This window comes from Rhinolophus ferrumequinum, chromosome 24 (genome assembly GCF_004115265.2).
Source record: "Rhinolophus ferrumequinum isolate MPI-CBG mRhiFer1 chromosome 24, mRhiFer1_v1.p, whole genome shotgun sequence".
Lineage (NCBI taxonomy): Eukaryota > Metazoa > Chordata > Mammalia > Chiroptera > Rhinolophidae > Rhinolophus > Rhinolophus ferrumequinum.
Window position 1 is genome coordinate 11,035,303 of NC_046307.1, and position 15,330 is coordinate 11,050,632.

The 15,330-nt window shown below is 46.3% G+C and overlaps 1 protein-coding gene across 9 annotated transcripts in view; it reads right to left on the reverse strand.

Moving 5' to 3' along the window:
- Positions 1–15,330, reverse strand: part of LOC117016396 (core histone macro-H2A.1) — a 78,922-nt gene that overhangs the window by 14,046 nt on the left and 49,546 nt on the right. For 2 of the 9 annotated variants that reach the window (XM_033095579.1, XM_033095578.1), the window contains exons 5-7: positions 11,113–11,223; positions 3,277–3,376; positions 1,621–1,635 (exon numbers count right to left, since the gene is read on the reverse strand). In XM_033095579.1, the coding sequence (XP_032951470.1) occupies positions 1,621–1,635; positions 3,277–3,376; positions 11,113–11,223 (226 nt within the window). Of the gene's footprint in view, positions 1–1,437; positions 1,529–1,620; positions 1,636–3,276; positions 3,377–10,487; positions 10,637–11,112; positions 11,224–15,330 lie in introns of those variants that run through there. The other 7 variants (XM_033095580.1, XM_033095584.1, XM_033095582.1 and 4 more) reach the window with 7 other exon arrangements.

Genomic DNA, 15,330 nt, shown 5'->3' on the forward strand with positions numbered 1-15,330 from the left:
TCCTTTGCTGTTTATTTGTATTCCTCCAAATAAGTATTTCTCTCCCACCAAATTTTCATTTGGTTAAGAAAGGACGCTGCCTGACTGAGGAGCTCTTACACTCCTCCAAAATCTTGTCAAGGGGGAGTTTAATTACCTACAGCCTGGTTTCACTTTGCCTGGCAGACTTGGCAAATCCTGACTTTCCAACTGGTCTGTCTTTCCATCCATGTCCGAAATCCAAAATGCCCGGGAGAGCAATTAGCCCAAATCACAGTGCCTGGAGCAGACTGAACAGCAGGCTTTGCTAGTGACATGAAACAGAACTGGACAGCCACCGAGTGTTAAACTGTTGCCCTTCCGGTGTCCGGGACACTCAGGAAAATCCTGGGAGCCTCGTCCTTCAAGACTGAGTTCACTTTCGCCCCTATTAGAAACGTCTCCATTCTCTCTGGAAGCTGGTGTTTGAATCTACACTCAGAATGCTGCGCTCGGGGCGAGCACATCTACTGTAAAAGCCACGCATATACGTGAGAGCGAGACCATAGGTAAGGCGGGCACCAAACAAGGTGCTTTGCTTATTACGTTATTTAAGGCCATTCCCATCGGCACCACTGTTTTACAGATAGGGAAACCGAGGCATCAGGGCGCTGACTGACTTGCCCAGGCCCCACAGCCAGTAGATGGTGAGGCTGGGATTCAGCATGTGCTTTTACTGCTACCACACCGCGGCCTGCACCTGGGCACATCACGTCAGCACCTGGGCACGTCCTTAAAGCACTATCTGCCGCTCCTGCAGCATCAAGCACCCGCGTGCTCTGGGCCTCAGCCCACCCTCAGCTATTTACCACCAGAAGCCAACTGGCGGTCTGTGTCAGCTACCAGGGACAGGGCTTTCTGGGTCTAGGAGAGTGTTTCCCAAGAGTGGTCTAGGGACACCACATCAGAATGAGGTGACTTTCGCACATGGAAGGCCTGGGAACCCCTGAGTGTGGGAGAGTGTGCTGGAAGTGCCCTGTGGACACCTGAGGCTTTACGGCCACTGTCAGGGATGAGTGTGCTTCTGACACAGGGAGGTGTGTGGGGCGGAGGGCTGTGCGAGCGCCTCTCTGTGTGGCCTAGGATGCACTCGGCCGATCCCCACTTGCAGCTAAAATCATGCGTGAACCCAGTCTCCGTCAAAGCTGTGCCTCGTGAAGCCAGTGAAGCAATGCTACGTACGACTGAACCAGTTGCAAACCAGAAGCGTGCCCATCTGCGAGCTGCACGAAGCTCCCTGGCCGACAGCCCGCGGCCTTTCTCGCCTTCGCCACCCGGGGACAGGAGACCTTGGGAAGGTCGGGACAGCTGGAAGTGTGAAATGAATGCAGCCCTGCGTAGCTGTCAGAGGATCAAGCTGTCTGCGGCGGCCGGCCGACCATGCACACACACACCCGGCAGCACCCAGCTGGGCATTACCTACTTCACCACCGGTGTAGAAGTCAGTGTTTGTCGGGTGAACGACAGCATCACTGTCGATCGAGGCAATGTCAGCCTGTACAACTTGCAACTATAACAGGTAAACAGATGGGTATCAACTGTGTGGGACCGAGACCCACGCACAGGCACATTCAGCAACGCCCCATGGCGGGGCGGGCCTACCTGGTCGATTCCAACCTAGGAGCCCCGGGGGCACCGTCCACGAGGCGTGCGCACATGTGGATGGGGGTGAGGAGGAGGAATAGCAAACGTGACATGTTGAAATTAAACATTTGAATGACAAGTCCAAAAAAAGAGAAACACACACATGAGATCATTTCCAAAGGTTAAAAGAAATAAAACAACGAATGCCCCAGTTCACTTCGCGAAAGCCTGTAAAGCTGGCACCCCACTGGGAAGGCTACTAAAACATGGCGTCTGTTTGTTTTAAAAAAAAAACGTGGGCTATGAGGCCAACCAAAACAATAAGTTTCTCCATTTTGGCAGCAGCAGTCAACTTTCCAGGTTTGATTTTTATTCTTGGGATATTCATCAGTTTGTCGACCTTCAAGGGACAGCTCTGGAAAACTGAGAAAACAGTATAGGTATGCACGGTGGACTGCCTTTATTTTCCCCCTCAATGTGTAAAACTATTTTTCCAGGCTTACTTCTTATTCTATGCTTATTATTTTTTTTTTAGCTAATCCTATTTTTATGTATTTTACACGTAACAGAACAGGATCCTTGCAGTTTCTAGCTTGTAGCCATCCCCCCACCGCCCCCAAGTACCTGTAAAAGGCAGATGAAAAACAAATCAGAGCAGGGCATTCTTGAGTCCCAGTTCCAAGGTCGTCAGCTCACTGTTGTACCCTGTTTGTATGGTTCGCGCCTGGGCTCTGGAAAGAGCATCTCTCCCAGTAAGGAAATCTGCCGTCTTAAAAGGCAGCCCAAGGTGGGAGCTAAATGTATACAAAAGGCACACAGGTCAGCATCAGGCATGTGGCTGCCTCGGGGTGGGCATCTGCCAGCTTGCTGCCCCTGGTAAGGCTCACAGTGAACAGGACAGGAGCCTTTACGTGCCGTGCCTCTGAGCTGACAATTCCTCTGTGCAAAGATGAAGCCACAGAGTGGGACGCCTGAGGGGTAACCCTCAGCTGGCCCTGAAGCCTCCACCCTCCTGAGCAGGGCGACCCCGTGGCTCTGGGGCAGAGCCTTCCTCCATAGGAGCTGGTGCAGAAAGAGATACTGCCCTTCTGCTTCATACCCTCTAGCCAAAAAAACCCATTAGGTGGCATTCAGTCATATACTGTTTTCAGTTGTAAATGAAGTGGAAGAAGTCACAATAGGTGGTCAATTTTGGGGAAAACCAATTTGCTGGCGGATTAAGGACAATTACACACTGATGCAGCTTGTCTCCGTTTTCAGGTGATTTCAAGCTTTGTTTGAGCGTCATTTCTAATTAAGGCTTAAATGGAGAAACTATCATTTTGTAGTTACCTGAGATTTTTTTCAGTTCTACAAAAAAAAACAAAACCAAGTTTTTAAAAATCCCCCCAAGTAACCAGCAGTCAGTGTGATCATTATGGAAGAGAATTTAGATGGCAATATATTTACAATCAAGGGGAAAATAGCCAATCGCACTTAATGAAACATTATCAGATCACTTCCATCTGGAATAGCTTGAAGTAAGTCGACATTCAATGCCTACACTCAGACATTCATGTTGGATTTGGGAATCTGGCTTGACCATCTGGAGTTCGAGAAGATGAAGAGCCTAAATTCTGGGTTCCATAACTTTTCACCTGACAGCTGGTGGCGCCAAACCCCATCCCCAATTACCTAGGTCATCTTTAAGGTCAATGTCAGCATTGGTAGGATTGATTATGGCCTCCACCTCAAAGCCGGCTAAATTACTGATTTCACTGTGAATAAGGTTCAGCTGAAAAGAAAAGCATGAGGTGGAAAATAACAGGACAGCCGGGAAGTCACAGAGAAGCGAGCCCGGGACACAGACGAAGGGCAGTGAACACTCCGAGTGCACTGGGCACAAAGGGGGACAGGGAGTTACTAGCTGAAACGGATCCACTTCTAACAAAGGACTCAAAGGTCAGGACGCTGAAAGGAAGCAAGCCAGGCTGAGGGGCCAGAACCTGGTGGGTGATGCTTGGGGCAAAAGAGAGCCATAAGCTATATCGGACTGATGGATCCACTTCCCTTTAAAGGAACTTGTGATCTAGGGGCCAAAGAAAAGCAGCTATCAGGACCCGGGACCAGAGTACTCGTTGCTGGGCGAGGGTGCCATATGTGACTGTCGTCTTCTTTGAGTACTGGGATGGTGCGGAAGTCACAGCTGGTCTGGGTAAACCCCTAGTAGCTCTGCCATTTCCTCCGGTGGCCACGGGTCTTTAAGGCTGTCCCCATCACCGTGACTACTGGCTGGCTGGCTCCCCTGTCCTGCTCAGGGGTGGCGAAGAGCAAGCGTGGTCTTTTGCTCAGTAACATCTAATTTTATGCATCTATTAGTCATGTAGTGCTGAAGTTCTGATGAAACCCCGGGAAGAGAAACAGCAGTTTTCTAGTGAGACCATATGTCCCTTAAACGGTTTTCACCTTGTTGGTGAGGTCACTCAGAGGCCCAGTGGGTCCAGCATTTTCCCTTGAGTGTGTTTTATGAGCACCCAACCAACTGGCTCTTTCTAAAGAGCCAATGATGTCCTTCCTCGCCACTGTTATTCTGTTGCCATAGCAACCTTCAGTATGAGAGGATCCTAAGTTGTAGATTCGGCTGTCAGAGGGGCAAAGGGAATTAGCTGGTCCAGGACTACTGTCCTGGGTGCTATTCTTCCCCTTCCTGTTCTTAGCTACCAGTGCCCACGGCAAAGCGCGCGCGCGCGCTCTCTCTCTCTCTCTCTCTCTCTCTCTCTCTCTCTCTCTCTCTCTTTCTCTGAAGATGCTCGTTCTTCAGTGACTTAAATTCCTAACAGCTGCACCAAGAGCCCGCAGAGGAGCCGGTGGCCAGGCCGGCTGAGATCCCAGCTGGGAGAGCCGACCGCAGCCCTCAGGGCAGTCACCTTGCTCTAGGCTCTCACTCTAAGGACACTTGGCAGGAAGACTCGTGGCAACGGAACTCCAAGTCACTGCATTTCTGGGACCAAAGACTTTGTTGAAAACAAAAACCCTGACACTCTAGAAGCATCAGAGATATAAACCTACATTTCTGATTCCCAGAAACAGTCAGTAGATTCTCAAAAAAGGGACCTGCTTAGACAAAAAGCCATCATCCTTTGGGAAAGAACAGCTGTGGAAATAAATTTGGTCATATAGCCGGGGAAGGACTCTGACTAGGCCCTGCCACAAGGCAGTGGTCGGCATTTTCAGTTTGGACGCAAAGGGAAAGAAGAACACGTTTTCTCCACTTGGACTTTTTGGGGTAATGGTTCCCAGCACTGCAGGGTGGTTTAGGGGCCACCCACACCCCCAGAGCCAAAGGAAGCCCACTGGGGTGACCTCACACGGGGAAGCTCTCGGAAGCACAGGGCCCTGGTGCCAGGACACAGGCACAGATGAGAGACGAGTGTCAGGGGCCAGGGTGCTAACTGCCTGGTTCAGGGAGAAGCGGGGTGAGTGGGCACAGGTGGGGGGTCTCAGTGTACGGTGAGTGAACGTTCAGGATTCAGGACAAGGTAAAGGTTTGATTACGATATCAGGTAAGTACTGCGTTTGACTTCAAGCAAATACTGTTTATAAAAACTCAAATTCAGCCAACATTCTCTGTCCCCCCATCCAAAACAAACAAACAAAAGAACCCACACTGTGTGAAGCGGCAGGAGGTTATGAGGGTAGGAAGGAGGAGAGAAGGGGGAAACACTTCACTTGGTGTGGTGTGGATGAATATACATCTGTGAGATTCCTTTTTGGTTTGTTTTTAAAAACTGCACACGTTCAAATCCTTCAAATTCACACTGTATTTTTTTCCAATTGTATAGATGCTTCTGGATTTGTATTCAGAAATGCCTCACTGGAAAATCAGCTATTTCCATGGACTCCAATTCAACTGGCCAGGCAGACCACAGTAGCCTGTTTCTGATGCTGCCTGGGGAGAACCACCCCTCTGTCTATGGAAGGGGTTCCCTAGGGAAACTGGGGGACTTTGTGGCTTTGCTGAAGTGAGGAAGTGCTTGCCAACAGAACTCAAGTTCCTCGGAGAGCTCCCACTGCACTCTGGACTCGGCCTTCCTCCTGACCGGAGGCAGTGGCCCTTGGAAGCACAGAATACTGCAGCTCAGGGAGCCACTGCCACCAGCACAGGAGCTGGGGCACTCCGCACACCTGAGTGTTGATTTTCCAGCTGTGCGCTGCTGTGCGCCAGGGTGAGCCACAGAGCAGTTTTGCTGCTATTGAATGTGTACAAATACGTATTTAAAAAAAAAAAACAACACCTCTGAACTATAATATGAAGCGTGTGTTTGGTGGGGAAGGGGTCTGCGTGTGGGTGTCTGCGTGGGAGAGGAATGGGGAGGGGAGAGGACTGCTTCAGGCACTCTAGAAAGACAAAGGGGTCATCAGCTTGGCTTGGACAGGCGGGACCAGCGGGCAGAAGCCAACGGTGAGATGATCATGAACAAAGACAGCAGCTGCCCTGGACAGGAGAAGACAACCTAGGAGCATGGGGTGCAAATGGGCCATGGAGGTGCGTCTGAAAAGGAGGCGTGTCCAGGGGACACACGCATAGGCCTGGGAGGGACAAGTCACATGCCAGTCCTTGGAGGTCCCAGGCCTCCCGCCCCTACCACCCAGGGTCAAATCCTACTGGGTCTCTCAGCCAACGGGGCACGTGGCTGTCTGAAGCACATGGCAGAGCAGGGGAAATCCGATTCCTGGGGAACTGTGAGAATTCCCAAGTTCAGTCTGGTTTTCCGTGAGGGAAGAGGGTCATAACAACTTCAGAATTAGAATAAGATGACCTTCTTTGTCTCATCACTGGGAAAGAGGGAAAGCTAAATTTCAAACCACAGCATGGGGCATTTAAAATATCTGTGAAGACTGTTGTCCATTGGAGAGAGTGACCAAACGGTATTGCCAGTTACAGAGCAGAAGGGGGTCCCACTAGGCTGTGGAGGTGAAAGAACCAGCCTTATGCCAAGCACCCTTCAAGATCCCTTCCAGCACGGGGACCTGCTGACTCTAAGCCCAGCTGGCTCTGCTGTCGCCACCTCTGATGTCCAGGGCACCCAGGACTTCACTCTAAGTGGGTAGGCCCACGTCAACCCCTGTTCTCTACTCAGGATGGGAACCTGTCAGAGAACAAGCTCCTTGAGGGCACAGAGTGGATTGCCTCCTACGCCGAGGGCCACACAATGCCTAAGACAGCGCTCAGGCTTTTGTAGGCACATAAAGACAGTTGGAACTGAACGTCCAACATCCTGACAGAAGTCTGACATGAAATGAACATCCCCCTTCCCTTAAAGCAGGGCTAATGGAAATGCCAGCTCAGGAATTGGACCCTTGGCCTGGCTTGGACCTGAGGGGGCTCAGAGACAACTTGGTTAGTACTGGCAAGGAGGCTGGCACCCACCATTTAGGACAAGTCAAGAGGTGGCCTGCCAGTAACAGGGAGGGAGCTGATGATGGCTTGGAGCTACTGGATGGACATCCAGGCTGCTTTGACATGACCTACTTGGCTACAAAAAACAGTACAATCTTTTTTTATGTAATACCGTGTCTCCCTGAAAAGAAGACCGGTCCACCAGCTCTAATGCGTCTTTTGGTGCAAAAATTCATATAAAACCCGGTCTCATTTTATCATAAGACTGCGTCTTATATAAGACTGGGTATAATAATTTAATATAATATAATATAAATAATAAATATAATATAATTAATATAATTAAAATATATTAATACATTAGTTTTTGCTCCAAAAGACGCATTAGAGCTGATGGTCCGGCTAGGTCTTATTTTAGGGAAAACACAGTATGATGAGAAATTCCATTTTAGGAAATGAAAGTGATGGGTACAGACTATCCAGTTGACATGTTTAGACTCGCCTGTAACTGACCCATTTTGGTGTCTCTCACTCCTTCCAAATGAACAAGGCGGGGGAAGACTGGCCGGTCTCATCTCCCCATGCTAATCACATGGAATGCAACTCTTTTCTTGTCCCCAAAGTCTGTTCCAACTAAGAAGGATGGGAAGGGCAATGTCTTCCATAGAACTGAACTAAATTCCTCAGGGAGTACCACATTTTCTCTGTGGCCCACTCTCGGGCCCATTCTCCTGCCTTGCCTCTGGGATGACAGGACTCCTTCATTTCTACAATGCTGCTCACCCTGCGAGCATCCCGGCCCAAATTCCTCCAGAAGTTTCAGGCTAGAACGTGTCGCCCAAAGATAAGGACACGTGTGGGCACTGATGGAGGCCCAGGAGCTGAATCACCACTCTTCATGGCTTAGTCAGTTTCCTAAACCACCTCAGACGCCAACAGTCAGCCACAGGATGGAAAGCCCTTTCCTCCTCATTGCTGCTCCAAGAGCTGCCTCTCTCCTTCCAGTTTTCCAACCCCAGAAGTAGGGTGTCAGAGGGATCTGAGGGAGAAGAGCTATGGAACCCCACCCCTGCATTTAGTGGCCTACAGGGCTGCAGATGCGATTCTGATGGACCGGGCGGCATGAAGCCTCACGCATGCCCTCCTTATACCGCCTTCCCAACTGCTTCAAATAATACTGACCCTACTAAATTTACTACCACTGACACAGATTTATAGAAATACACATTGGAAGTCTTTTTGTTTTTAATTAAACCATCAGGTTTTTAAAGCTCTGAAAAGGGACTGCAAATCTCCATTGAACCACAAAGCAAAAACATTTAGTCAGTTCAGAAGAGTCATAGCAGTTTTCTTTTTGAAAATAATTCAGTAATGTGTGTGAACATTGGATAAAAATCATGGAGTAATGAGGACGATTACTCCTGAGACTTCAGTATGTGAAATATATCAGCAACAACAATTAGATCCCAGGCTCCGGAGCCGAGCCGGCTTCTCCTGTGAGTAGCTTAGCAACCGTGTCTTATGTGACAGTAGGGAGCATAGTATCACCTTTCTCCACGCAGCTTGCTTGCAATATTCAAGGCTTGGTTTCGCTGGCACAGGTGGAAAAAATAAGACTCAGAGAACACAGGGTACCATACAGGCATCGTTCTGAAGTACCTTTTGGAAACATTTCCTAAAATCCAAGGCACAATTAATTCTATAATAATAACATTTTTAAAATGTGCTTTGTGTAGATTCGTTAGGTGTCAGTTTTATGACTCTTGCCCCTCTGGCACTATGTATGGCCATGACTTTCACCTGTAAGTAATGGCCAAGAAACGGCCACAAAGAAGTACTTCAAAATAATGCTCCCAACTATAAACGCTCATCCATCTCCTGCTGCAGGGGCCCAGGGGCCCAGAAGGGCTGCTAGCACACTAGCGTCTAATACTGGTACCCAGGCTGACTTGAGGTGCTGCTTTATTCTGTGATGCCTCATTTGAGGGGACACGGTTCGCTCTGCTAAAGGATGTCTGCAGTGTTAGAGTTGGGGGTCCCTGGTCCTGGAGGCGGGAGGCTTGGGTCATTAATCTGGAAGCACATTTAACACAAAGGGTAGCCCCATGGTAGCTTAGTGTTTCGTTCTCATCGCTGACACATAACTGCATGCTACGGGAAAGAAGGCAGGTGGGCATCAAGTTCTGTCCTCAGCCCCTTCTCTTACAGCTGACCACGCTACCCTGCGTTCCAGCTCAACCGACTCTCCCTCCAAAAGTCAGACAGGCACGTTACTTTCGTTTGTCAAACCTACTTCTTCCATTTTCCTCTGTGTCTTGAATAACATTAGATGATATGTCTGTAAATGATTCGAGTATCAATACTGCTCTGTAGCTTCTGAACTCTCCCCTAACCAGCCCTGAGTGGGGTATAGTTAGTATTGGCTGGATTTGTACTTTCTGGTATGTTCATGTCTGTGGCGCCTGGGCCTACGGCCTGAGACCAGGTGTGCCCCAAATGGAGACAATGGTGCTGCTTGTCACAGAGGAGCTAGCAAGGTGAGTGTAGCCTTTGCCGCCTCCCTTCTAGGGTTCACGTGCAACAGAGTCCAGACAGGGCCCCGATCCCAAGATCAAGAAGGGCAGGAAGGGCCTCTCCATTGTAGGGCTGAGTGCTGCTATTGTGGAAATATTTGAGTTCATCTGGCACGGAGTGTGAGGCGTTCTGGTCTGAGGTTGGCTTTGGCGTAGCCAGCAGGAGGTAGCAAGATCACTGGGAAGGGAGAGGACAGGGTCGCAGCACCCAAGGCTGGGGTGGGGGGAGGGAGGGAGAGGGTGGTGGCCCCAGGGACTGGGGTGTGCTACCTGCTTAACAGGCTGCCACGCCTGGCTAATCATGTGCATCCGGGATCCGAAGCACACAGGAGTGAGTCTTAACGAGCAGGGGTTTCCACACACTTTCGTTCAAAACAAGGCAATTTAGAGGACAGGTCCCATTAACTTTCAATATATGACCCAAAGGGGGTGGTAAAGGGTGTGCGGAGACCCCAGGGGTTGCCTTCACTGCTGAGTTGGCATTTTCTAAATAAATAAAAAAGACTTCAAACAAAAACTTTCAAAGCCCCAGACAGATGACAACTAGTGCTGCTTATTCTTTTCCTTTAAAAAATGCATACAAAAATACAGATACTGGTTATAAAAGGTAAACTGCAGTGGTTATTTGCTGGAACACAGAGTCCACCATTGGAATTGCATCAGGAGAGCCTGCTTTGGCGACAGGGAGCAGGAAGGGGAAGAAGGAGCACTTGCAATGACGTGAGCAGGAGGGCTGTGTCACCAAGACGCAAAAGAAAACTGGCAATGAGGTGGTAAAAATGATGCAGCTTCAGAACCAAGTTGTTAACCATTCAAACGAAACACAATTTACATGGGAGGTCAAATTCATGCCTTCAATTTTTTTTTTTTTAATTTTAAGATGAAAAACATTAATAAAAGTTTAATTCCCTTTCTCTCCATCCCTATTTTTTTTTTTTTTTAATGTGTGTGTGTTACTAGAGAAAGATTAATTAAGTTTCACTCTCAGGTCTTAAAAGCCTTTGCATCATTTTTATTTTCAACAAAAGCGAATCATCTTTTACAAAACCATGGCGTCTGGAAGGTTGCGTCACTGGGGCAGCTGAAAACATATTGCCCACGGTTAACAAAACCAAACGATTGGCTCGAGGAGTCGTCAAACGGCTCAGCGCACCCCTTCCGTACATCTAGAAACGACCCCGCCCCCTGGATCCGGGGGCTCTACCTTCAGTGCCCACCAGAAGGCGTGGGGTGCCTGCAGGATCTTTCCTTCTCCAGGACCCAGTTTTAACTTCTGGCAGTTTTCCTACCCAGGGCTCTGTGATGAACAGATTAGCCCACGCAGGCAGCTCCTTCCAAAGACTAACTGGGGTGTCCAACCCCCCACAGGAGCCTTTCCCTCTTCTTTACCACAACCTCCTTTTCCCGCCTGCCAGTCTCCCCTCAGCACTCCCGCCACCACCCTCCCCGAGGCTCCTCCTGAAGCCACCCGCACCCCAATCTCTCCATCCATACCCACGAAGCCTGAACCCCTCTTTCCCAGGGCCCATGAACAGACAAGACTGAAAGTTTGCCTACCTTCTGGCCCAGGAAGAGGCTCTTGGTGGAGAGGACTGTGAAGCCATCGGCAGGCGTGCCCTCGGTCGTACTGTCGGCACTGGCTGCCTTGCTGACTTCTCCCTGCTTCTTCTTGCACAAATAGAAGAGTCAGTATGTGGCGTGCAAAGGCAGAGACCCCACGAGTCCTGGCTTTTCTAAGAAGGAGGCTGCTCAAAGGCCTTGCCCATAATACTTCGGAGAAAACAGGAGACTAAACCCCAAGCAGTTCTCAGCATTTCCAAAGTGGGAGCTACAGGCTTATTTTGAAGTCCAACACTTCTATGATGAATGCTAAATTGTATTTTCAACACATTGTATTTCTTAAAAAGCTATTTAAAGGCAAAACTTTACAAAACTTTGCAAAAATTTAGAACAGAACCGTTTTCATAAATTTAGACCAAGTAAATGTCTCTTAATTAAGGGTCTTCACTTTCTAGATGTCTATACACTATTCAAGTTTGGGGGGGGGGGGAACAAGCTGTTCTAGGTCATTGGTTCTCAAAGATCCACAAAGCAGACCAAGGACCATAACTGTCCACACCTCCCCCCACCCCAGGAGGTAAGACCCTCCCACTCTCCTTCGTGAAAATCAGCCTTGGAGCAGGATCCATACAGCAGCACTTGGTGAACCCATCTGTCCCCTGGGGACCCCCCCACCCGTTAGTGGGCATGGATCTCAGCATGCTTCTGGGCCTCTAACCAGCATGACACAGAATGAAATATGTGTACCCTGGGGTTCCCAAGAGCCTTCCAAGGGGTATGTTTCCAGATCCTCAACTTTCTAATATACTTTTTTCCTAAAACTGACCTGCCCTAAGAGTGAGTTATGCCTGTGGTCCAGGTTTCATGCTGGGTCTCCTTGCACAACCACCCTCTCCCGCTTTCCAGAGTAAATATTAGCATGACATACTCCTGGAGGCGGAATGCATGTCATTCCCAGTCTTACATATTTCTATTAAGGACGAGGCTTTTATTAGAAATGGATATTTTGAGTCATTTGGAGATTTTCTGCATTCAGATATATTGTACAGTGAGGAGAGTGGGGACCATGGCAATTTTTGTTTAGATACTAAACCTTTTCTCTTCCCCCAATTATTATCAAAAAGTACATCAATCCTGAGGGAGGGTCCAGTGGGAGTAAATCAAGAAAGTAGGACTTCCCGCAGTAGTCACAGCTAGTTCTCACGGCCAATCAGACTGAGGCTCAATCCCACCCATTGACATGACAACAGCAATCAAGGTTTAACTACAACAGGAGGGCACACACAACCCACACAAGAGATACCCCTGGAGGACACAGCTCAGGTGAAAAGGGAGACTGTGCCACTGGGCCCCACAGGACACCTACTACATAAGGCCACTCTTCCAAAACTAGGAGACATAGCAGATCTAATATGTAGAAACAAACTCAGGGAGGCAGCCAAAACGAGGAGACAAAGAAACATGTCCCAAATGAAAGAACAGGACAGCACTCCAGAAAAAGAACTAAACAAAATAGTGAGTGGCAAGCAATCTAGCAGATACAGAGTTCAAAACACTGGTTGAAGAATGCTCAGTGAACTTAGGAGAAGAATAAATGAACTCAGTGAGAACTGATACAAAGAGACAGAAACCATAAAAAAGAACCAGTTACAAATGAGCAATACAATAACTGAAATGAAGAATGTATTTGATGGAATCAACAGCAGATTGGATGAATGAGAGGATAAAATTGCGATCTGAAAAACAAGGTAGCGGAAAACACACAATTGGAAAGGCAAGAAGGAAAAAGAACTTTAAAAAATGAGGAGAGTTTAAGGGATCTCTGGGACAACATGAAGTGTACTAACATTTGCATCATAGGGATACCAGAAGGAGAAGAGAGAGAGCAAAGTGTTGCAAACCTATTTGAAGAAATAATGACTGAAAACTTCCCTAACCTGGCAAAAGAAATAGACAACCAAGTTCAGGAAGCACAGAGAGTCCCAAACAAGATAAACCCAAAGAGGCCCACAGCAAGATACATCATAATTAAAATGCCAAAGGTTAAAGATGAGAGAGAATCTTAAAAGTAGCCAGAGAAAAGCAGTTAGTGATGTACTAACTGCTCCCATAAGACTTTCAGATAATTTTTCAACAGAAACTTTGCAGGCCAGAAGGGACTGGCACGAAATACTCCAAGTGATGAAAAGCAAGGACCTACAGCCAAGATTACTCTACTCATTTAGAACTGAAGGAAAGATAAAGAGTTTCCCAGACAAGAAAAAACTAAAAGAGTTCATCGCTACTAAACCAGTATTACAAGCAATGTTAAAGGGACTTCTTTAAGAAGATCAAAAATATGAATAAGAAAATAATTCTCACTGACAAAGGCAAACACATAATAAAAGCAGTGGATCAACCAACTATAAGGCTAATACAAAGGTTAAAAGGCAAAATTAGGACAATCATATCTAACTACAAAAATAAATTAAGGGATACACACAAACACACACAAAAGAAGTAAAAAATCGTGACAAAAACATAAACATAGAGGGGGTGAGCAAAAATTGTAATGATTTTAGAATGTGTTCAAACTTAAGTGACCATCAAAATAGACTGCTATAAACATAGCTTCATATATAGGAAACACATGTTAACCACAAACCAAAAATCTATAAGAGATATACAAGAAATAAAGAGAGGAATCCAAACACAACACTACAGAAAGTCATCAACATAGAAGAAAATAAAAGAATAACAAAGGAACAGAGAAGAACTAAAAAAAAAAATATCAGAAAAAAACAATGAATAAAATGGCAATAGCTACATACCTATCAATAATTACTTTAAATGTAAATGAACTAAATGCTCCCCTCAAAAGATATAGGGTGGCTGAATGGATAAAAAGACAAGACCCTACATATGCTGCCTACAAGAAACCAACTTCAGATTGAAAGAAACACACAGACTGAAAGTAAAGGGATGGAAAAAGATATTTCATGCAAATGGAAATGAAAAAATAATACTAGGGTAGCAATACTTATATCAGACAAAATAGACTTTAAAACAAGAGAAAAAGGAAGACATTTCATATTGATAAAGGGATCAACCCAACAAGATGACATAATTCTCATAAACATCTATGTACCCAATGTAGAAGCACCTAAATGTATGAAGCAAATATTGGTGGACATAAAGAGCCACAGTAGGGGACTTTAACACCCCCTTGACATCAAAGGATAGATCATCCAGACAGAAAAAAGAAAGAAGCAACAGACTTAAATGACACATTAGACCAAATGGACTTAATTGATATTAATATTTTAAGGACATTTCACCCGAAAGTAGAAGAATATACATTTTTCTGAAGTGCACATGGAACATTTTCTGGGATAGAACACAAGTCAGGCCACAAAACAAGTCTCAATAAGTTGAAGAAGATTGAAACCATATCAAGCATCTTCTCCAAGCACAGTAGTATGAAACTAGAAATCAGTTACAAGAAAACTGAAAAACACAAACACATGAAGGCTAAATAACATGCTCCTAAACATCAATGGGTTAACAATGAGGTCAAGGAAGAAATCAAAAGACACCTGAGACAAATGAAAATGAAAACACAATTCAAAATCTATTGGACACAGCCAACGTAGTTCTAAGAGGAAAATTTACAGCAATACAGGCCTACCTCAAGAAACAAGAAAAATCTCAAATAAGCAATATTACCTTACACCTAAAGGAACTAGAAAAAGAACAAAGCTCAAAGTGAGGAGAAGGAAAAAAATAATAAAAATCAGAGTGGAAATAAATGAAATACAGTCTAAAAAAAACAATAGAAAAGATAAATGAAATCAAGAGTTGGTTCTTTGAAAAGATAAACAAAATTGATAAACCTTTAGCCAGACTCATCAAGAAAAAAAGAGAGGGCCCAAATAAATAAAATCAGGAATGGAAGAGGAGAGGTAACAACTGAAACCACAGAAATACAAAGGTTTATAAGGATATCCTACAAAAAAAAGGTTTATAAGGATATCCTACAAAAAAAAAAAAAATCATGTGACTCTATCAATAGTTGCAGAAAGAGCATTTTACAAAATCCAACATCCATTTATGATAAAAACTCTCAGCAAAGTGGGGAATAGAGGGAACATACTTCAATATAATAAAGGCCATATATGACAAACCCACCGTTAACATCATACTCAACGATGAAAAGCTGAAAGTTTTTCTTTAAGA